Below are 24513 nucleotides of genomic sequence, written 5' to 3'. Positions count from 1 at the left end.
TGGAGCTGAGTGCCAGAGCAGGTATGTTCATCCCTGTCACAGCCACACACAGGCAGCAGCCCTGCCTCCAACAAACCTCAGACCAGCAGAGTAACACACCCCTTCACTTCAGGCAAAGTGAATTTTAGAAAAAGCATGCCATAAAAAAAAAAAAAAATTAAAAATCTCTTTCCTTCAGTAAAGCCTGGAGAAAACATCTAGGCTCCTAGTTGTTCAAATACACAGTGCATGCAACACTAGCAGTGGCATACATGGCCCCAGGAGAGCAGAGAAAATCGAGAGAATGTGCAGAAACCTTCTCAAACTCAACCATTAGGAAAGGTTTGCTGACACATGCACAAAGCTGTACACCCTCAGCTCAGTGACAGATGTCCTGCAGCACCTGAACATGCCACAGGCACATGAGTGCCAACGGGCCCAGAGCTCTGCCACGAGCTAAAGTGGGGGGAGAAAGACAGGAGAAGATGGTAAACAGGCAGTGGTCCCTGACACCCTCTGGAGGCTGCACAAAAGCACCAATTCCTCTGTAATATGAAGCACCCTTGAAAATGTAAGCCTTGAAACAACTGGCAGTGCTACCCAACAGCAGTGCCTTTAGATACCTGCAAAGGAAAACCTGAGCTGAGAGCTGCCCTGGGAGCTGAGGTGAACTGGGGTGAGCTATCACTGCAGCAGCCTGGCACGGGGAGCTGGGGCCCATCCAGTCCCAGAATTAGCTCCAAGCCACTGGATTCATCCATCTTGGAAGCCCAGACTAATAGAAAGACATAACAGTAAAGAGAGGGTATAGGCCTGTTGCTGATGCAAAGAGCACTCTGCCATGCTCACCTGATTTTGGGACCTTGGCCAAGTCTCTCCTCTGCCTAAATCCTCTGTCTGCAATATTCTTACTACCCTAAAGTGAAGCAGTCTGCCTGGAGTTAACAAATCCTTTGACCAGCTTACAGACAGTCTTGGCTGTTACATCTACTCATTCCAGAATATTTCCATGACATGATTCAGTTATTTCTGTTCCTAACCATGAAAATAAATATGGGCTGATCTCATTAAAATCTCTCAGAGCCTTTGATGTAATTTTAATATATTACCACACTTCTGTTCTTACAGTTCTCTTGGGCTGAAGTGACACAGTTTTCCAACTGCTCCAAAGCAGGCTGTAACACAGGTTGGCGTGAGTCAGCTCTCCCTGCACACAGTTAAGCAAAGCAACCTTTTTAATGTTACAATTCTCAACATCACCTTCTCTGCTTAATATTCACTATTTCCTCTGCTGGGGAATAAGACCTGTAGGTGCTGTGTAAGAGCTAAATCCTTGCTGCTGAGCTGCTCTTTGCCAGCTTCTTGCAGAGCCCTTTTTCTGCACACCTTCTCACACCCCTGAAACTCTCAGAAACTGCACAGTCACTCCCTTCCTGTAGCAGGGAAACACAGGACAACAGCAAAGTAAGACTAGCCAAGCTATAAACCATTTTAAGGCAACTTTTTGGGGCCTAACCCTCTCCACTCACTTTGGTTGGTAGCAAGTACAATGCAGAATGAACACCACTGCTCCCACACGTCTCTATTCAGTCACCTTTTGCATTCATTCTGCTTTGAATACTCCAAAATACTACATGCTAATACTCTGCAGCTGTTTCTTAAAAAAAAAAAGGCAAAAAAACCCAACCAAAACAAACTTCTGCCAAAAGAAAACAATTAAAAACACCATTGGGATTTAACTGCTTTGAAAATGCAGTTCTCACTTGCCTCTTGCAAGAGACAAGTACTTAAAATAGGAGATTTTTTTAAAAGTAAAGACACCCCTACAATGCACACCTAGATAATTCCATTTCCCAATAGGATTTTCAGGTAAAAACACAGCCAAGGTTAACACACAAAATACAGGGTTTGCATATCAAAGAATAATGAAGAAAAAAATACCAAATCACTGGAAAACAGTATTAGGGAAACAACACAGGGGAGGGAAGCAAAACACACAACAAAACTGACTTGCAGGCTACCCAGCAAGGTCATCCATTGCAGTGCCACCCAGAAAATGTGAGGCTTGGGGCAGGGGTAGAGGTACATTAACAAAACCAGTTCATGTGACAGACTGAAAACATCAGAAATGCAAGTTTTCACCTGCAGTTGCAAGGACAAATGTTATGCATGTTCACTTTACTCGATGTCACATCTTGCCAGTCAGTTCAGTGGCTGTCACCATAGGACATCACATCCCTTAATTCCATTCTGTGGTGTGCCAGTGGTCTGCTCTTTAGCTAAGCTGAAGCAAGGAGACTTTGCAGTAACAACAAATTACCTCAATTTCCTTTTCTGCAAGGAAAGCGATCAATATTTTATGACAAAAATTCCTGGCAGGAATTTGTACAGCTAATCCTTGCAGCAGTTGACATACTGATGCTGCTTCTGATCCCAGTCCATGTGAAGGGCAGTTCAGTGTCCACATTTTTCAAAAAATTGAAGATTATTTACTTGTGTTTCCATTCTTTGATGGAAGTCATAAGGCCCCCAAATTGTCCAGACAGAAAACTACTCTAGCCTTGAGGAACAGTTAACCACATCCTCCTTTCAAGGGTTCTGTAAAAAAAAAACTCAGCAAAAAGCTGAGTTTAGGTAGAACAGTTTTATAGATGAGAGTATTATAATAAGCATTACAGGACATGAAGCACACAGTGGGAAGCTGGTGTCCTGGAACAGACTCGAGGCTCCCAGCATGAAAGGGGGTCACAAATATAATCCCCAACAGTCACAAGAACTATTCTCCTGCATGTGAGGATTGCCCATTCTGATCTGAAGACCCTCTTGCCCTATGGGAGTGACTCAGTGTCACAGATATAAAAAAGAGCTGATGACATATGTGGAAAAGGAATAATTTAGCCAACAGATCTTTACGTATCTGCTAAATATCCCTGAGCCTTATCTATTGACAGAGTCACATCCATACTACCCAGGACACAGCAGTGTAGCTCTGTACATGCCATACTCTAAGCACAATCAAGGATGTTTTGATTCACAACTGTTCTCAGACTAATAGTTTCCTGGTGCTGTTTTAGGGCATTGCTTCAGTTCTAATCACCTGTGGCCTCTGTACACACCACACATACCTGGGGCACCCATGGGAATATGCAATTTGTACCAGTAAAATCACTCTTTTGCTGCCAAACTCAAGCCAGGTCTCAAAATGGAGAAAACTGAAGCATTATGAGAACATCACCCATCTAAGTGCATTTATACCAACACAGACAAATATCATCCCTGACTAATTTCCCATCCTGACAAGAAACATTAAAAAGTAGTTAATGTCAATCAAGCTCAAAAGGTCAGCAGTTACTTGCTCAGCATTTAAAAGAATCCCAAATTTTCCACAGAATTTTGCTGTGTCTTCCCCATACAGGCCAGTAATGCAGTGAATTTAGCTCTGACACAAGACTTCAGAAGTTTTTTCGTTGCTCCTGCTGTTGTTTTTTGGAGAACCCTTTGTTTAAAAGAGATCATGCAATCTGGAGAAAATTATCAGCCAACACAGGGTCTTCTCAAACTCAAAACACTTTTCACTCTCACTTCTGAATCAAGTCCTTTAGCTAAATCTCCAGGCTCTTAAAAAGGGCCTTAAAATTGTGACAGAGTGCTTTCCTCACATTTTTTAGATAAAAGAAATTATGGGAAAGTAATTTGTGCAAACAGCATTAATCAAATACAGTAGTGCTTGCAGTTTTCAGCCTTTTCAGCCAGCTCAAAAAGACTCAGCAGGCTTCCCCTGGTGCCACACAGCCAAAGCTTCCTCAGCATTTAGCTTCTTTTCCTGCCTTACCTCTCTGCTACTCTTCTGCTCAGAATACTCACAAAAATAACCAATGAAACCTCTGCATGTTGCAAGCTGGGGCATAAAGTCGTGGAGAGGTATCTGGTCACCATCAGGCCACTGTTTCCAGAAAAGAAACAGTATTCTTTATGTCTTTATTCAAGAACAAACCTTATTACTACTGTCAATGCCCACCATCCCAAATGTTATCAGGCAGGTTTGTGCACAAAACTCTGTGAGCAAAAAGTATTCTACAGCAGCACTACAAAGAAAGAACTGCAAACAAGTCACATTTTGCTGTTGGTGGGCTCTTGCTCTTGGTAAGGGTGAGAAACATCTGCAGATCAGTGAAACTGGGACACAAAAGCTGAAGTGAGGAGAAGTTGAGCAGATTTAGGCTGAACCCTTGGACTGGAGGGCAAGCGCTCATTAACAAGGGGAACAAAACGGGAACAACTCGTTACTTCCTACCTGCCTTATTCCAAGTCTCCCACGCCCAAAGAACTGATTAACTCTCACTTGGAAAGGCAAAAATCCCCGCAAGGCAGAGAATGTGCTGGGGGAGGCACAAGTGAGGGGAAAAAGACCCGGATGGCTGGGGCCTAGTGGCCTACATGCAGCTGAGATGAAGATAGAAGCTTTAATTTTACTTCCATGGATTTTAACAGCAGTAAGAGCCAGGGCTTACTCAATTGGGATTCCTAAAAATAGCACTTGCCTAAGTAACCACACAGGACCACATGGGGCTCTATTTTCCTTAACTAGCTTTTGATCTAATGGAATTCTTCAGTTAAGTAAAAGAAGAAACGGGGTCTTTGTGGTGAAAGCACATGACCAGGAGTTAGGAAAACTGGCTTCTCCTCCACACTGCCACAGATTTGTTGTTTAGTCTTTCATGCAAAACAATGTAGCTCTTAAAGTACCTTTCCACCTCAGACCAAAACCTGTGACTGCGTTTAAAAGCTGAAACAACCGTGCCAGCTCTGCTCCTCGCAGCCAGAGCTCAGAGCAGGACACAGGTTCTATCTGTGGCCCATGGATTCAAACAATTGGCCTGGTTGCACTGCACACCTCAAAGCCACACTGGCTGCAGCACGGCTGAGGTAAGAAAAGTTCTGGTATGTCTCTATGCACTGCATTTATCTTTCTGCACTGTGCCTCTGCACTCGACTTGCCTCACATAGGAAGTGAAAATTAATCTTCTTATAGATGCAAGCACAGTGCATAAAGCACTGGTAGAGTGTTTGTCCAGCGCCCAAAGACGCTCAAATCCCACAGCAAGGCAGGGCAGGTAGTGCACCCAACGCAAGGAGGCAGAGCTGCAGCTCGGCGAGGCTGGAAAGCACAAGAGCAGAGCGGAAGCGACACATGCTGGTATTTCAAACAGTCAACAAGCAGCAAGTAACCTGGTAAGACCTCTGAGACCTTGACCAGGATAGACAAGCTCTGCCCTGCCAGAACCAGCTGCTTGCCTAAGTCTGCAGGACCCTACCTGCTTCCCACACCCAGGAGAGGGCTGCAAAGGCTCAGAGCTGAGATGCATCCTGCCAGCCTGTAACCTGCCTCTGAGCTGAATGTAGTCCCAAACGCTCCTTCCACCCTCCCCTGCAGCTGAGGACTCCCGAGATGGGATTCCCCACAGGAGCAGTTTTAGGGAGAAGACAGTGGACAGCAAGAGACAAGCTGGAGTGAGCTGTAACAGCAAATTAACCCCTTCCCTGGCTGCTGGGAAAGTGAGCTGAGACTAGCACAAAAGGAGGAGACATTTCAGCAGCCACACTGCAGAGAAAGGACATAATACACCTGACAATACATTTAAACAATGCAAAACATCCTTCCCAATGCCTGCAGCAAGTCAGCTCCTATCCTAAAGATCTAACACACTTAGGCCCACAAGTGCTTGCCAAGTTGTCAACATGGCCTTTGATATGAAAAAGCTTTGAAAGCCCTGCCTTAAAGGCCAACACTTGCTTCTCCACCCATATTTGAAATGCAAGATGCCTGAAAGCTATAGAAGTATTTTAACACTGAACATGCAGGAGTCCAGAGCGCAGAGCGGACACGCTGGCTGGGAAGCGCACTTGGAAAACTAACAAGTCCCCTACTGCTACAATAACCGTAGCTGCGTAAGGGAAGACATGCCAGGGATCGCAGGAAGCTCAAGCCTTCCAGCGCTTTCTGAAACCTCCATGGGGAGATCAGGCCAAGGAGCATCTTGTTTAAACCTATGCTGAATGCCAGGACAGCCAGGAATGTGGGGCAGGGAGGATAAATTGCCACCGTTTTCCTTAAAAAAATTTTAAAAAAACAACCAAAAAACCCAAACAAAACCCTGCTTAAATCAAGTTTTGCACCAAACTGAGGCGTTATGAGTGTTTGTTTTCGCTCGGGGGGGGGAAGAATAGTCAGTAAAATGTTATTTCCCCACATGTCAACAGAAAACCCATGCATCCCACCCTGCAACTCAAACATTACAGCTTTATGCTTTTTTCATCTAGACGTAATCCATTCTGTATTTTACTTCTGCTCCTTTTCCAGGGGGTATTGATAAGTGCAATCTTCCAAAGTCAGAGGATATCTTCAACCCCTTGCTTTCTGAGCTTCCCCCCCAAATTCACAGCTGAACCCACCACAAGCACAGGCACTCTTCAGGCCCAAGGACTCCAAAGCACACGAGATGCTGAGACCATATCATCTAACCATGATGGAGCAGCAAGGGCCCAGCCTCACATTACAGCCACTCCAAACTCATGATTTCACTCACACACAGCACAGCCAGCCACCAACTGTTTAAAGCACCTTTCTCCCCAGACACCAACAAAACAGGGCAGCACATGTTCCAGTAGGAGTTCAGTCTTCTGACTTTGGCACAGCAATTTAGGAGCTGTAAGACAAGCACTAAGGCTGGTCTGATCCAGCCTTTTACAAGCTTTACATTTCACACTGATGTTATCAGCAAGTAAATCAAACACATTGCAAGCACAAGAATTTTTTCATATGTTTTTCCTATATGCATTCCTCTTATCTGAGTGTTCCGGATACATTAGTTGTTTTCTGACAGTCATCTTTCCAATTAAGATCTGCTCCTTCCTTCCTTCCTAATTTTGCCAGTATGTTGCACAAAATTTAGTTGCTGACATGTTCCAACAGGGACAAGAGGAGTGATCAGTAGAGATTAAAGCATGCCATGCATCAGCCAACTTTTCAAACAACTGACAAATGAAACACAAAAAAACATCTTGAAAGGAGATCTTTGCAGAGATGGCAGCTCTCTTATGATGGTTGGCCTCAAGATACCATTTCTGTCAGTTGTCAAAAGTGTTTTGTGTTGCATTTTTAAAAATTAAATTCCCAAACACACACAAGAGGAGAGCCCATAAATGTTATATCTGTATTTTATTACTTCAAATCCAAGCAAGACCATATAGGGCCATGTCTAATAGGTACTAAATAGCACCACAAGAGTTCTGTTCCAGGTTACACACAGGCAGAATCATCGATAAAACTAAGATAAAGATGATGTGCCTTTATGGATTACTTTCATTAACATGAACACCCAAGTTGTCAAGGACTCCAAATCAAGAGCTTGCCTGGTCATAAACATCTTGGTATAGAGTGTGCTATTTTAAGAGACCAGCACCTATGGCTCAACTCCAGATGAGCAGTAAATGAACCATCCACTCAATCCACAAACAGAGTAGCTAGTGGTAGGTTTTGTTTTCAAATAAAGATGCTACTGATTATACATCAGCAAGAAGTCAAGTTGCAAGGCATTAACTAGTATGCTCTCACCTCATTTTCCCACCAGCAACATGATTCTCAGATCCAAGTTTTATTGCTCAATAGCCACAGCTTCTGCCAAAAATCACAAGAGAGCCAGGGGGAGGGGATGGCAAATATGAAATGGGACAACAGCTGTCAAGGTAATTTGATAGCAGCAATGGCTTCTTGAACCAGTGGACACTCTTGAGAATGTGAGCCAAGGCCTCCAGGCATCCACAGAAAAGCCAAGTAAGATAAAGAGCTCGGTGAGAGAGCAGATACAGATGTCTGAGACAGAGGAAAGAACAAAGAAAGCCAAGGCCATCTAACTTCTAAGAACTTCAGTTTTCCAAACAAAAAAAAAAAAAAAATTCAGAGCAAGTGTCCAAATGAACCCTCCCAGCCATGAAGACAAACCATCTTTTGTTTGAAAAATGTTTGCAAGTTTTCCCAGTACTCTTTCCAAAAACATCTCAAAACTACAACATCCAAACAGAGAAGAGGAGTGAAGAATGAGCTGACAGATTAAATGATCAAGTCAGTAACCCTCTACAGGTTGAAATGTAGCTCAGCTTTCCCTAACAAGTAGTCACCTGCATTATGAGGCTCACATACATTCAACTTAGCTCAAATCAATTCCTAATAGACCAATGCCCCCAGTCAAAAGTTGCATCCACACACAGAAAATTTCCAAAAGGAAGAATTATCAGTGGCAACCCTGAAAATTTCCATACTTTTAGCTTATTTCCCTGCTAAATGAACCATCCCTTCAGCAATGAGTCACATCCTTTGGTGGAACAGTAGAAGAAAGCTCTTTTGCTTGTGGCACCTGTTTTGGTAACATTAAATGGATCACAGAGACAGCCAAAAACACAAGCAAGCACAAACAGCAAGGCAGGAACGTGTTAGTTCTGACAAGTGCAGCAGAGGGAGGTCAAACACTTAAACGATTATTCTCATCAGTAGGTTTTCCCCTTCTTTTTAGGATAGTTTTTTCTGTATTTTATGATTTAAAGTTCTCCCATGCACTGAATAATTGCAGTTTTCTTACTTTTCCTCTCTTCTCAGGGCTTCTGGATTCTCCTCAACCACCCCTGTATACTGGCTTGTCTCAGCAATCTCACAGGAGTTTGCAATAGCTGGGAGGGAATAAAAATTAAAAAAAAACCACAGAAATGCTCACCACTTTGTTCAGTATTATTGCCACCTGCTACAGACATGTGACATACCAAGAAACATGCACCTACAGATGCATTTTGGCAGTGATCACGATTCAGATCAATTGTTTCTTCATGCTGAAGTTAACATTTTGACTGACACTAATGCAGTTAGTCATTTATGTTAAAAACAGCTTATTGACAGGGAAATTAGAAAAAAGATGGCAACTGGCTACCAGAATTTAGCATCAAATTTAAAATCAAACTGCAATCCTAGTTTAACATACAGTTTCACTAGTTAGATCTTCAACCATGGTACCTGGGCAAAGCAGCCTGGTCTGTCTAACTGAGGCTGCAGATTTCCTCCAAGCATTGCAGCTCCCTCACCTGACCCTGGAGGGACCATCTACTGCTATTTTTGAAAGCACTTACTAAAAAAGCCCTCACCCAACACAGGAGCTCTTGCCTTAAGTGCTGGTCCTGCAGAGCAGACACCAGACCTGGAAGAGGAGGGTGGCCTCTGCAGGCCTCCTGACCCTCACAGGGGCAGATAAAGAGAATCCACAGTATGACTGCCTCGAAGCCAAACAGGTTTAACAGCCCTGCACCATCTCTGAGGCAAAAGGCAATTTGCTTGGTATGTCACAGATAAAACATGCCTGTGTTGAGGTGAGGGTAATGAGACATCTAGCCCATGCCACTTCAGAAGGTTAACAACTCAAAGGTTGCAACACTCCCATCTTCTTGCCTGCAAAGGCTGCCCTACCTAGTCCCACCATCAGTCCCTCTGACTCCCTGTTCCAACACAAAGGGATTAAAAATTAAGGAAAAATAATTTTATCTAAAACTAGAAATCTACTTCTGTTACTTTTGGTAGCAACTTTTTCAATTACACTTCTGAATTTGCACTTTACTGAAGGTTACCATTCACTCATCTCTTCATTTAGTGAATCAAAGGAAGAAGGAACTAATCCCTGTCCTCACCTTCCCTGCACAAGCCAAACTCCTGGGTGAGGGATGAGAAACCAGATGAAGCCTTCACTGTCCCAGTCACATCCATTATTTTCTGAATGGGACAACGAAAATTCTCACCTCCTCCCTCCTATCTCCTATATCCAAGAAAATAATAAAGAGGCAGGTCATTATGATCACAGGCACAGCATATCTCTTCATGACAGAAAAAAATGGTACCCTGGATTATGAGTCAACACCAAGCTTCTGCACTAACAGACACTTCAATCAGACACCAGTCACTAATGGTGAGAGACAATAAAGACACAGAGTGATAATGGTATCAACAGGACACAGGTCCTTTCAGTTCTGTGTCACAGAGGCAAGTCCACCCTAGGGAAGAGCCACCAGAGCAGTGACAGAACACAGTCTGTCAACACCTCAGGAAAAGCAGGACACACTGTGTGGCATATGGAAGAGGTGCCTGCACCACCCTAGAGCAGGGCTGGACCATCACAAGGAGAAACCATGCACACCTCTTTAATTGTTGACTAATACCTGGTGGGCTGCACTTTCCCCACATCACATCACCCCACATGGAAAAAGGGCAGAGTCCAACTAAGCCATCCTTTTTATTCCTAATGAATAGGATTCAGCAGCAGTGAGAACAGACTTGGATCTGTGTCACTGCACCCCTCTCAGCCAGCTTGCTGAAGATTCCTTGGAATGGGTGGCAGTGAGGAACAGAGCAGTGCTACCCTCTGGTATAAGTGACCACCCACAGTGCAAGAACAACTCTTCCAGTGGCACCAGTAAAAGGAGCTCAAGACTCTCTGGAGGGAGTCAACATATTTAATCATACTCAGGTTACCACCATGTCACCAACAAGAAAAGAAGGACAGTCACCTGCATACTCCCTAACACTGGGAATTTAAGCATTAACATGTTTGCCACTTAAAGACTTGCCTACTAGGTTTTCAGCCCTGAAAAACAGGAAAGTATTCAGTACAGAATTAATCCAAAATTGGTCATTAAGTTTAAAACTGTCTGAAAGCAAAAGTCAAGCAGTACAGGATAAAAGGACAAATGGCATCTGACAGAAAGAAAAAACAACATATCAAACCACTCTGTGTCAGTAAGAGGTAAGAAAGCACCCAGCAATGAACTCTACAGCAGCCAGAACAAGGCACTAACCATGGGACATTCACCTTAACTGTCTCTACACACTTGCCTGGTGAATGGCCTCATCTCGTCTATCACCTAGTCTCCTGGTTTTCCTCACCTACTGACAAAAAGTAGTGCCATGAGAAATACTCACTGATCTGAAAAAGGAGAGTGAAAATGCTGAAGACATTGGCAAGGGCAAGAGAAACAATATCTGAGTCACTGGAGGGACTACCAGTCTAAAGAAAGTTGCAATCATCATGCAATGAAGTTATTACATGAACATTAAACCAAACTCCTATTACAGACCCTAAATTACAGTAGACAAGCTGAAACATACTGGCTTCCACAAAACCAATTCAGTTGACATAAAGAAAAGGGATAAAAATGAGTCCTCATTCTATAGCAAAGTAATTGAAGCAGAAGAGGAAAGCATCACTCAACTAGAACTTTGGACAGTGCTAGGAAGTACAAAAGATAAAACCCACCACTTTATCCTTGCCCAGCTCTCAACACACTTGAAACAGTTATGCCCTTGATTTCCTTGGGTCATTTTTTCATCATGAAAGAAAAAAATGCAGGGATAGGAAAATTAAGTCTCACTTTTACCAGGATTAGAACAAAAACAAAAAAACAAAAAAACCCCAAAAAAACCAAAAACACCCAAAAAACCAAAAAAACCCAAAAAACAAAACTAACAAAAACAAAAAAAACAAACTCAAAACAAGTTTGTTCCTATTGTAAGAACTTTCGCATCTTAAGTCTTACCTTAAAGGTTTTTTTTTAATGTCCCATTATCCTCAAAGTCACAGAAAACACTGATTTGTTAGGAGAATTGTTCACAAGCATTACCATAGCAAGAGTTTTTCCTCCCAGGAACTACATGCTGTCTCTAACTGAGAGTACATGTTTAATCACAGCACACATTCATTCCTTGTCACAACTGCTAACTGCAGCACCAGAGAGGATGGTTAAGATAATCTCATTTCTTAAAAGAAACTTTGGATCTTAAAGCATTTCATTCTCTCCTAAATGTTCACTCTAGAAACAGGACACTGCTGTTCCAGTATTTTTCAAAGGAAATAGACCCAGACACCACTAAAATCCCCAAGCCTACAAGCCTCTTCATGGTGGCTCTTTGCTCAGCATCCTCCTTTAAACCTTTCAAGCACAGCTCAAGGCACTCAACTCCTTCTATTGATCAGGAGGTGGATTCAAGTAGAAAACAGGGTACCTAGAAACAGCCTCTGTACTTTCAATACTTTCAAGTGTATTTCCAGGTAGAAATCAATCAGGTAGTGGGAACAATGGCAAACAACAGAGTATCATCCACACAAATTTAGTAAGAGACTTCATTTCTCTAAGCCATGCATGGATTTAAGATAGTCCACATAGTTATTAGCTCAGGATGGCTGCATATCAGTCTGAAAAAAAGCATGTACTGACCTCTCTGGAAAGCCAAATAGTTTAAATACAAAACCATCAGGAATTAAAGCTAGACAACTTCCCCCTTTCTGAGTATTTTTCTTGGAACTTTTTGGTTGGAACTTGTGCATTGCATAGGACTGAGAAGGCTATTACTCTTGGAAGCTATACTCCCAAATTCTTTCCTTTACTGGAATATGTGAGGTTGATGATTTGCAAAGAAGAAATGTATTAAAGCCTCTTACCACTGGACCACGTTCAAACAGTAGGCAAGCAACCAGTTTAAGCCCAGTTTCCAGGCCAGGAGTCAGAAATGAAAATGCCCTCACCACTAAAATGCATGCGTGTCTTCACTCTACCCCACATGCTTCTGCAGTGTCTCTCTCATAATAAAACAAAGCTTGTTCAAAGATTACAGTAAAGACTGGAAAATTCAAAACAGCTGCTCTGAAAAGAAAAAAAAAAACATTAATAGAATAGAGCCATTGACATCAGAGCTCTCCTGGTAGACCTCTCATCCCATGCACAGCAAGTGCTCCCATGCAGAGAGGAGGAGCAGAGACTGGGATTCCCATCCCTGGTGCATCACACAGCACAGGGAAACCTTCATCTCCACCCTTAACCCCAGGGGCATCGAAGAATGCAGGAAGAAAGAAAGCTACTCTATTGGCTTGCTTGTTGACTGCACACAGTCCAACTGCATTTACAGGTTCAACTCCATGACTGGCATCAAGCAACACATTGCTGTAGTTTTTGGAGCCTGCATCCAGCGGGTAATTAAGTTTTTTCACTGCCACAGCTGCCTTCCTCAAGCTCAAACCTCAGGGGATTCCCATACTGGGAAGCTTCACCCCCTCACCAAGGCTGCCTACAGGGTGAACTGTGCAACTTCTCCCTTTCCAGGTTCTCCTTGGGAGCCTTCAGACAACACAGCACAAGCTGAATTGAACTAGCACACTACTAGTAAAGCAGTTTCATATTAGGGACCACAAATCCCCTCTGGGCCTCTATCAAATTAACAGAAAGACCCAGAAAACTGCCAGTCCTGACTACAATGGAGAGGCTGGGCCATCACATGGGATCAGAGCTTTAAGCATGCTGTGATCCCTTTAAGGGTCACAGGAAAACACACACTAGTACAGGAGGATCAGAAACTGGCTCTCCTGTACACAACATACAAGAAAGTATCCCATTTCTCTTGCAAGTGAGCATTCAAACCTTTAAGAGCTGACATTGAGTCTGAAGTACACTGTAATTTTTATTAAGAGAGATATAGACATGATTTGGACAGGGATCTTGATTTCTCTAGAAGAAATCCCATCCACAAAGTATAAGCAATCCTTCAACACTAAGAGAAGGAAAAAAAAATACTCCCTGTGAGCAGTGTTAAGTTCTTGAAATTCACTGTTTTGAAATTAGTGTTTTTAAACCTAACCACTCCAAAAAGCTCCAGGCAAATTAGAACATCAACAAGAAGATAAAAGTTATTCCCCATGGGGGTAGGGAACCAGCACACAACAAGACCAGATCACATCTGAAAAACAGCATAAATCCCAAACCTCTACAGGCATGTAGTCCATATGGTGAGGTACTCACAGGTCCACTGCCCCAGCTTCCAGTGAGGCATCTCTTATTCCTCTATTCTGCTGGAGGAAAAGGAAGACCTAATACAGTGACTCTTCAAGGTACTTTGAGACATTCTTCTTCACCCAATCCTCACACACTGCATCAAGATATTTAAATAAAAGCTGAAAGTCAAAAACCCAAAGTTTTATCTGTACACATACCTCAGTTTCACAGCAAGGGGAGGGGGGTGAAACAACCCACACACATTCACAGAGCAAAATATATCACACGAATTTATCCACCTTGAATCAAAAACTTAGTGATGCCCCTTGGAGTTCAAGTTATAGCTAATGAATAACTCTAATTCACAATTCTGGCCTACTTTAACAAGTGAAAAAATTGAACTGAAACCTCTTTACTAGATGCCCTGTAACATCAGCTGAAGGTCCCTGTCTACACTTGCTGTGTATGGGAATTGTAACTGTAAGAGCTGTTCTTGCTTCCAGTGGAAAGATGTCCCAGGCAAGATAGGAAGAAATAAGCCTGCAGCTTGCCTAAAACCCACAGCCACACCTACTTTCAATGCCAGATTGTAAATTTTTATCAAGAACAAGTTCACACTGGCAGATTTTCTTCTTATTTGTAGGAACCTAGAAATTGCTGACAAGCAATTCACAAGCAATAAAAGCAGGCAACTGATCGTCCTTGTCCTCACATAACTGCTGCATGGAAAGGGGTCCTGCAGGCTGCACTTTGAACCCCCCAGTGCAAAGGGTAGGCAGGACAATCTTCTGAAAGCTGGAGGTGGAGCCCTGGAAGAAAACCAGAAATGGCAAGATCTTCCTAAAATTGTTTGCTGGCAGCAGGGTATCCAACCAAGGCAGAATCAGCATTTTTGTCGCCCTTATTATCCATGGACAAATAGAAAAAATAAAGCCTTGTTCACCTCCATGAAGATCAGCTGTCACAAAAGGCTCTGTCCCATCACTATAAGAGATTATACCACCATAAAAAAGCTCACTGTAAAGAAAACCCCACCTTTCATTCTCACTTGCTGTGGGAAAGAACCTCAAGGAAGTAGGAGCCCAGTCTGAGGGCACAGGTCACCCTGCAGACAGCAATGTTACCACACCACTCTCATTTGAAGTGTGGCTCCTTTTGGGACTACCAGCAAAAGAATGGTGTAGCCCAACAGAAAGCATTACAGAAAACAAAAGTATACAGAAAACAAAATTATACAGAACTTCTGTGCTGAATGTATGTGTTCAACTCCGGGCCCCAGTGCCTTTGGCTGGAGCAAAGCTCTTGCCCAGTTAATTAGTAACTGCAGCTGAGTCCTGTTAACTTGTAAACTCTTACAGCCTCCACAATCATCAGGTTTCAGCTCCCAGATTGACAGGCATCACACTTACTCTGTCCTTCAAAATACAACTCCTTGATAAGAAGGGCTGTTGTTTCGTAAACACTGAAATTATTATAACACACAATTCACAAGTGAAATGCTTTAATATAAAGAGACAAGTAAGTCCCAACCACATAAGCTTTCCTTGCTTTGAGGTTTCTGTTTAATCTAGGGCTTGGATATTTTAAGACAAGTTGGTTACAAGACAAGTTGTTTTTCTAGTATTCTTTCACTAGTCCTTTCAAGAAGGTATCACCACCAGTAGGTGAAGAGTAAGTCTGAGTCATGTTTTTAAATAACAAAAATAACCACAAACACCCATGAAAGAATCCCAATTTCAACAGGCCAGCCAACAGACACAGAAACACCTCTGGCATTCTTTCCAGACAAAGAAACGCCTCTGGCATTACAGGTTGTGTACTACAACAACCCAGTCCTCAAAGGCAAACAACCTATATGATGCCCCATAGACAGCAGGGAAGTGTGGAAAATCCTGGAAGCTGTTCTTCACTTCAGTGAAAATACTCTGTCTACCAAAACCTTGGAAGGCTCACGGACAATTTTAACAGAAAACATGACAACAATGGCTCAAAGATTCCCAATGGTCCCTACCTGTAACTCTTCAGAGTGGCAAGTTACCACTGACAAAGCCACGAACAGGGAAGAGGACACTTCTGAGCAAAAGAGGACCAAAAAAAATGGAGACCATTTTTAGGGAATCAAAGTTTCATTATTAATGAGAACCAAGAATGCAAAGATAAGCTGACCTGGCCACTGTGTTAAGAACATTTGGTACATGAAACTTCAGTGGCAAGTCAAAAGAACATTCAGTACCTCTCCAAGCATGATGGATGCCACTGCCATCTCTCCTTCTGCTATTGCAACTTCGTGTTTCAAGCTGGAGTGTCAAATATGTGGCTCTTTTAAGCCCACTTTGTGAAAGACACTGTATGGTGTGATGTCTTGGAGTCATAACATTAGAGAAGGTTTCAGTGGATTTCTTGTTGGTGCTTTGTTTTGCATCTGGGGGTTTCTTTAAGAAACTATGGGGAAACTTCAGTTCCTCTGCTTCAATGATAACTATTTGTTTTGCAGAATCAGAACTTTATCACTCCATGTTGTACAAAAAGCTATTTAGAACACTACAGGAACACCTCATCTGTTCCAAGCCATTCCCTTCTTTTCCCTACATCAACCTCTCTGAAGTGGTGAGGTCATCTCTTCCCCTTATAGGTCTTTAACCAGTCCTTCTTTCTTCTCACACGTGCTTTGTGTATCATCACACCTAGCCCTAGTTTATTCCCAGCAGAGCTTATTCTACCAGCTATTGGGCCATACAGATTTCTTGGCCAAGGGAAAAGGTGCATTCCTTCAGAAGAAGGTCAATGACAGATTTATGCATCTCATCTTCTATGACTATATATTGGTAAAAAGTGAAACAAAACCCCAGTGCTTGATAGTCCTGAAATGACTCGGTGACCTTGGCAGGAGCCAGGCTGGATTAACCACCTGGTATGGACTGTTAGCCTTGTCCTGGGGCAGTAGCTCATTAGCACCAAGTATTTACACTCCTATTTGTAGCTGGTAGGCTGTAATTCAGGACCCTGTCAAATTAACAAGAGTGCCAGGTTGCACTCACTGGGGTATGGTTCAGAGTACTCTGTGTTGAGGGCTAGTTTTACAAGCTCCATTAGTGAAATTGGAAGGGACTCAACAGTAGAAGTGCCACTGGCTTACCTAGACTGGCAATTGGACCACAGCACTGTAGAGTCACATAAGCAAATGCAAAAGTGAGCTCTTGCTAAGTAGTAATGAAAAAAGCACAGCTTGGTGGTCTATAGACTCGCTCAGCACTGCTTGGCCACTGCTTTCACTTGTCTTACTTGATCCTGACTAAGGTGCTGTAAGACTGACTTAGGACCCTTAATACTGAGCAGATATAAAATGTTTAAAAGAGGTGAATTATCTCCTCATTTCCTAAATTACCAGCTAGAGTGATACCATAGCATGTCAAAACTAAACTTACATTTGGATGGCTTCATACAGAGCTGACAATCAGAAATGTACTTCTAGACCCACCTCCCTCTGCCACTAGCACTACACAGCTACAGAAGGAGACACCCACCACTGGTGTTTGTTTCTGTGCAAGAGCTGACAAAGGTTCACTGTTGATTAGACTTGCTCACAGACAGAAATAAGCATCTAGGGCTATTTAATAAAGACAGTATCTTTAGTCCCAGAACTTCCTGAATCACAGCCTGATGAGATCAGTAAGCTTCCGTGGGGAACAAAATAAATTGGCTCTTTTCTTATACTTTCTCTAAGCAGCCCCAGCCATTGTCAGAAATGACCTACTGCAGAGGATTCACTGTTATTGTTCTTATGCCCTCAGAGTCAACTGAAGTTCACTGAGAATATGTTCTGCTCCTCAGAACATCATGTCAGCAGAGGAAAAAATGAAACTCAGAAAAAAATCTCCGATCTGGAAGGACACTGTGATGGTTAAACTACCTGATCAGCTTCCTACACTAATGAATTTACTCAGAATTTGTCATTCTGCCTCTTTGGTCTATCCTGCTCCAAAACTGGCTGTGAAATGCTTGGCTGAACAGACTGACCTGAAGTTTACATCTGTGCCTATTACAGATAACAGATACAGAGAAAGCAGATAGGAACATGGTTCACTTGTGGTAGAATTCATTCCCACCAGCTTCAGCACAGGAAAGCATTTGCTAACTGAGCAAACAGCTGAGGGGAGGAAAAGGCAACTTCTGTTTGTCAAATGTCAAATTGGTTAAAAAGCAATCAAAGAATCATATTCAACACAGGCATCAGACTCAAACCTCTACTGTTCAAGCCATCTAATTCACTTCCTCCTCTCCCTGCCAGCCACCTGAAACACGTTTCTTCCAACTCTCAGCACAGAAGGACTCCACAGCTGGGCTCCTCACCAAGGCTGCTCTCCTAGTAGCCTCTCTTCTCCTGGTCCCCATAAAATGTTCCCAGCAGGGAGCCCAGGAAGAAGTGGAGCTGCTCCCTGATGCATTCCCCTTGGAGGCTGTCCCTCAGCATAGCAGCAGGAGGGCTGCCTGCAGTACCCCACATCGGCTCTCTCCGTGGAAGGAGCACACATCCCCAGGAGCTCTGCAGGGCCAGCAAAGCCCTTGGCAGGGCAGTACCTGCGGGTGCTGTGCTGTCACACAGCCAAGGAACAGCTTGTCACGAGGCAACCCCCACCCCCACATGCAATTTTTGTTCAGGGAATAAATCTGCAGGCATAGCATGCTAAGACTTCTGTTTCTTGGTGGTAAATTCCTTCCCACCTACCACTCCCCTACCCTCTTCACACAGAAAAGTCTCCACACTGGACCTCCTCAACACTCTCTCTGTTATATGAATTTCCCCAAAAGGATCAGAGGAGGTGCCTTTTATTAGCTAAGCAGCCTTGAAAACGATATTGTTTTCCAAGAAGTTTTACGTGCCTTTCATAATCCCAAAAAGGATTTATGTAGTTTCTTCCAGTTTCTTGTAATGCTGCTGTCACAGGGTTACACGGAAAAAGTGCCCAGGAGACAGACAACCTGCTAGATAAACTAGAAAGTGAGCATTCAGATCTACTAAATCAAAACTACTCAAGGAAAGACTGGACTCAGATTCAGCAGGTCATAAAAGTTGAAAGGAACCAGGGAAGAAGCCACCTATAAACCTGGATTAGAGTTGCACCAGAAAGATAAGTGACCTAATAACAAAAAAAAGCCCCTCAGACCAAGTGACCCAATAACATAAAAAAAAACCATCCTCAGACCAACAATAGTAATGGAGAAATTTGGATCCCTGGGCTACAAATTACTTGCTATCCTGCCTGTTTCCAAAAAGAGGATCTATGTGCTCAAAAGAAAAGTAGGTCTAGGTATTCCTCTCTGCACTCAAAAGTCACAGGTTTATGTTTCAGGCTGCTGGGACTCAGTTATCTTTTAGTGGGGAGGAGAAACTAGAAAAGAAATGGACAACATTTTTCCCCAATGTCCACTCTAAATCAACCACCAAACATAAATACTACTAATACCAGACTATACAAGACCAACAGTGCCTAAAGAAAGTATCAAGCTAAATCTGACAATGTTTTCAGGAAAATAAAAATATTCTAAGGTCCAGTTGGCAATGACTTTAATAAGGAATCTAGGAGTTTTCTCAAGGCTGCCATGTGATTCAGAAAATGAGAGCTCAGAACTGCTGCATAGTTACTTTGTCTTCTTTACAACACGTTATTAAGCTCTAATCTGTAGTATAAAATAATAGTGGAAACAGATATAAATAAGATGAAAACATATGACTCAAAGTCCTCAGATAAGGAGGACTCCAACTGAGAAACTGCTGCCCTCCAAAGCCATCCAGGCCACCAGGAACACAGCTGGAGAAAGTGGGCCAATCTTGAAATATTAGTATTACAACATGAGGCTTTTCAAGCGGAATTTTTGTAGCTCCAGCAGACAGGGAGCTAGAAATAGAATGCTTTGGATTTACGATCACACAGGCAGAGATCCGCCTGTGAAAAACACCAAAAGCAAATGCCAGAGAGCACTTAAACAGAGACCTAGGGAGACTGTCAAAAAGAAAGAGAAAACAAGAAAAGAAAATTAAAAGCAGGTCCACACACTTTTTCCACAATGAAAAAGAAAATCAGTGGAGACTGTTCATCATCTTGTTTTCCAAAAATGACTCTGTGGCCCATTCGATCCCTGCTGCAGATTAAGAACCACGACACAAATCAATCCTGGAACAGGCAACACCTCGCTCCCCTTAACACAATGGCCAACATTACATTAGCTGAGAGTCAGCTCATTTCAAATAAGATACCTCTTTGCTCTGGCAAAGTCAGGCAGATCCTTTCCAAGGCCATTAGAAAAGGTACCTTAGACTCCCTTGCATTAAATTTGAATGATTGAATGCAAGTTAAGCACTCAGTCTCTTCAACCTGTACACAGGTGGGTTTGACAGCTCTGGTAGAAGTTTAAGGTTTGTTTTTAGAATAGAAAACTCACATATATTTAAAAAGCTATTTATTTATTTGAAAGTAAACCATGCCTTTTGGAGGAGAAGCTTGTTTGTGGACTGCTTCAGGAATCATGTTTATTCACACTTTAGGAGATTAGAGCAGCAAGGGGGTGGAAATGTGCTGAGGCTCTCTTAAAACTAAGTTTCTTGCCTGGCAGCGTGGAATTGAAACAGATACTTATTTTGCAATTCTAGTCAAGCAATGTTAATGGTAGGCCCATCACCAGATCCTCCAGCTGTTCAGCCTAAGCAGTAGAACAACCAGAGAACTACCCATTTCATCTTCTGCCACAGTATAAGGATGTATATCCTGCTGTATTTGGCTTTTAATTGCCTCCTTGTAAGCCTCCATTCCACATTTAGGTTAAGAAGGTTTTGCTTCTGCCCAAAATGTGAGTTTCAAACCCCCCACCTACCCAGCTAATTACCAAACTTACTTAAAAAAACCCATCTCCTCAAATAGCACCATCACATGATTGCCTGTTGCATCCATCAGTGGTAGGATGGGCCTGGGTACCAAAAAAGACACTTATGAGTTTTGAAGCAAGATAGCAGATCAACGTGATGGGAAGGGAATGATTAAAAACTGTAAGCTTATTTATTTCCAGCACTCTACTGGGGAGTCAAGTGCAATTTGATTCTCACCCTTAATTTGTACATTCTCATGGGAATTTGGCAAGGCTGCTCTGAAGAAGAAAGCTGGAAGAGCTCTTGCAAAAGACAGTGCACAATGCCAGATCAAGCCAGCTATCAGTTATTTACATTCATTTCAAAGGACACAAAGGAAGCCACTTATTTCCACTATATCTGCACTTTTTAGAGAGAAACCAGTTAGGACAAAGCTGATCCTAACACAGGGCTTGCCCATACAGACCGACCAGCATAGTGACTCTGGAGTAAACATTTAAGTATGCTCAAAAGAGTCTGAATTAATTCCCCACTACAGAGACTATTCCAGGGCTCAGCAATCTCAGAAGAGAATGCACACTTTAGGAGATCATCCTGAACTTGTGCTACTGGAATGTTTCCTAGCACAGGTAAGAGACTGGCTACCAGGGAAAGTCTGCACCTTCCAAGCCACCCAGGAGAATTTTTAAGCAGCCTATTTTAAGCACCAGTTTCAGGAACTCTAAGGAGGAATTTGGCTTAGCCACTCTCTCAGGATTAAAGTGCACACCTAATTCTCCCAGCTGTCAAATAAAAAGACTCCTATGCTAACACACAGGAGTGCATTCCATCCTTTCAAATCAGGGAAATAAAGTACCAACATAACATGCATTTCTTCAGAGACATTGCTGCATACAGAACTAGAGAATGCCCACAAGTCTCACTATTGTTGAACCCTATTGTGCTATCTGAAGTCTGAACAACAGGGTCAGAAGGGAAAAAGAATCACCCTTCACTCATACATGCAGCAAAATCCACCTTAAGCATCCAACAGTTGAGTGACATCATTTGGTTTCCTACATCCAGGCTGGAGACTCTGCAGTGTAGAAACCACAGCCGAGGGAGGGTCCCCCTCATCTCTCCTTCAACACCTCCAAAATCAAGTAAGATTCCCCATCTCTACACACAGGCTGAAAAAGTTAAAGATAACCACCACTGCACTGGTCAATAAAAAGTAGTAGTATGTTAATCTTCTATACACAAAGATGAAAACGATGAGGTAACCCTCCAAATCCCAAAAACTGAGTTAAGTAGGATGAAGAAGATCCAATGCCATGATACAGGAGCTTAGCATGTGGGCAAAACAGCAACTGAAACTTAAGTCATAATTTAAACTTACCTAGAAAGAACATTTGCCAACTCACAAAGTTTTTTTTTCAAGGTAACTTATGCAGTTAATAAAAGGTGAGCTCAAATATTCCCCACCAGATTTCCTCTCTCAAGCAAATCAACCCCAGGAACCAAGCTGTTCTGTGGTGCTTTGATCAGATCTCCCTGGGTAGGAACAGTCTGGTGGCACTTCAAATAGCCATTCTTTTTCCAGCACAGAAGTCCACACATCCAAACTATCTGAAATTTCACAACTTAACGACTACTTTGAAAGCTCCCTCCTGCACAGGCCACATTTGGCTTGCAGAGAGGAACAGACTTTAAAAGGAAAACAAAAAGATGTTTTTTCCTTTCTCATAAGCAACAGCTTCTAACAAGAATTAAGAGGCATTTATCAAGTCAGCACCACCTACAATCAAGAGAAAGGGAGAAAGGCAGAAAGCCTGAGTCCCGTTCTGATACACAAGCTATACCAAAGAGGTAGAAAAGGTCACATCTCTGCTGAGCTTGTGGTCCTGAAGCACAGGGTAGCCTGGGGAAAAAGAACTGTAACTCTGAAGTGCAGCACCAACAGGTGCTTTGGAATATATTTTAAGACATTGAAATGATTTATGAGTTACAAGATCAAAGTGTCAATCCAAGGAACTGGAACACGGGCAGAGCGCTGAGGTCGGCTGGCTGAGCCTATGAATGGCGCTAAAACACCTTGTTTATCTGAGCACGTGTGTGCACCGAGCCTGAAAGGCACCCGAGCAGCCCACCCACTCCTCCCCATCAGGCCAGCTGAAAAAGCACAGAGAAGACACAGCCAAGGAATGGGCGCAGATTCCCGTCAGTGGTTCTCACTATAACAGACAGATGAGTGGAAAAAGCAAGAAGGAAAACAACCTTGCTTGGCACTGTGCCCACACACACATCCCAGTGCAGTGGGGGAAAAATGGCTGGGGGCACATCCCAGCCGTGGATCAGCTTTCTGGCCCAGGGAAGGAGCAGATCAGGCAGATAATCTAAATACCGGTCACCCACAGTCCAGAATGCACCTTCCCACAGCCCTCCTGAGCAGGAACCCCTCTGAGGAGCTCCCTTGTGCAGGCAGGTGGATGCTGACCACCACGGAGCAGCAGCTCCCCACCGCGCCCCGCCACAGGCACGAGCCCACCTTTCTTGAACTCCTCCAGCATGGCATCGAGCTTGGTGTCGTTGAAGACAAAATGCAGCGGGTGGTTGTAGAAGCGGGTGATGGTCTTGAGAGGCGTGCAGTCATCGGGGTCCACAAAAGCCAGGTCCTTAACGAAGAGCAAGTCCACGATGTTGGAGCGGTCGCCCTCGAACACAGGGATGCGGGTGTAGCCGCTCTCCATGATCTCGGACATAGTGTTGAAGTCGAGCACAGCCTCGGCAGCGATCATAAAGCAGTCTCGGAGGGGAGTCATCACGTCCTCCACAGTCTTGGTGCGCAGTTCCAGGGCTCCTTGGATAATGTTGAGCTCCTCCTTGACTAGATCATTATAAGGGTCGGTGACCCGCAGCATCTCCAACAACTTCTCACGGTTATAGACCGTGCCGATCTCCTGGCCCAGGACACAGTCCAGCAATTTGCTGACGGGGTAGGAGGCCGGGAAGGTCATCATCATGAAAAACTTGGTGAGGAAGATGGTGTTGGCGCCCACGGCCAGGCCGTGCCGAGAGCAAATAGCCTGCGGCACGATCTCGCCGAAGATGACGATACCGATGGTGGAGACCACCACGGCCACCAGCCCAGAGCCGGCAATGTCATCCAGCAGGATGGTAAGCGTGGTGTTGACCAGGACATTGCCCAGCAGGAGGGAGCACAGCAGGTAGTTGCCCTGACGGCGCACAGGCTCGATGCGCTTGGCGTAGTTCTTCTCTTTGTCCGTGCCACAGTTCTGCACGATGCGCAGTTCCATGGGGTCCAGGGCCATCAGGCCCAGGTTGAGGCCACTGAACATGCCCGAGAGGCACAGGAGGAGCGAGATGAAGATGACCTGCAGCCAGAAGGGCAGCAGGAACTTCTTCTCCTCGCCCACGATCATCTTGGTGTCCTCGCCGTCATGGTAGATCCAAGTGGTCTCACCCCAGGGCGGGGGTCCCGCCGGCCCCTCGGCGCCCGCCAGCCCTCCGGGAGCCCCGGGCCCCAGGGCGGCGGCGGCGGGGGCCGAGACGGAGGTGCACAGGTAGTAGGACTTGCTCTTCTCCGTTTTGCGCAGGGGCTTAATATCGATCTCGATGATGCCCGAGGTGCGGCGGTTGAGCACGATGTACGGCCGGATGATGATGTCCGAGGTGCGGATGCCGCAGCGCTGCGGGGCCCCGCCGCTGCCCGCCGACCCGCCGCCGCTGCCGCCACCGCCGCGCCCCGCCGGCCCCGCCGCCGCCCGCCCGCCCCGCCGCCGCTCGTGCTCCGTGAAGGCGATGCGCGACCACGTCTCGTT

At 44.1% G+C, this 24513-nt stretch overlaps 1 protein-coding gene across 1 annotated transcript in view; it reads right to left on the bottom strand.

Moving 5' to 3' along the window:
* The window catches only part of CNNM2 (cyclin and CBS domain divalent metal cation transport mediator 2), a 116383-nt gene that overhangs the window by 91391 nt on the left and 479 nt on the right, over positions 1 to 24513 (bottom strand). The window contains 1 exon segment of the mRNA XM_079312044.1: positions 23220 to 24513. Within this exon segment, the coding sequence (XP_079168170.1) occupies positions 23220 to 24513 (1294 nt within the window).

The sequence above is a fragment of the Erithacus rubecula genome, assembly GCF_903797595.1.
Source record: "Erithacus rubecula genome assembly, chromosome: 9".
Lineage (NCBI taxonomy): Eukaryota > Metazoa > Chordata > Aves > Passeriformes > Muscicapidae > Erithacus > Erithacus rubecula.
Note: the sequence above shows the minus strand (reverse complement) of the source record. Positions and strands in the feature narration are given on the sequence as shown.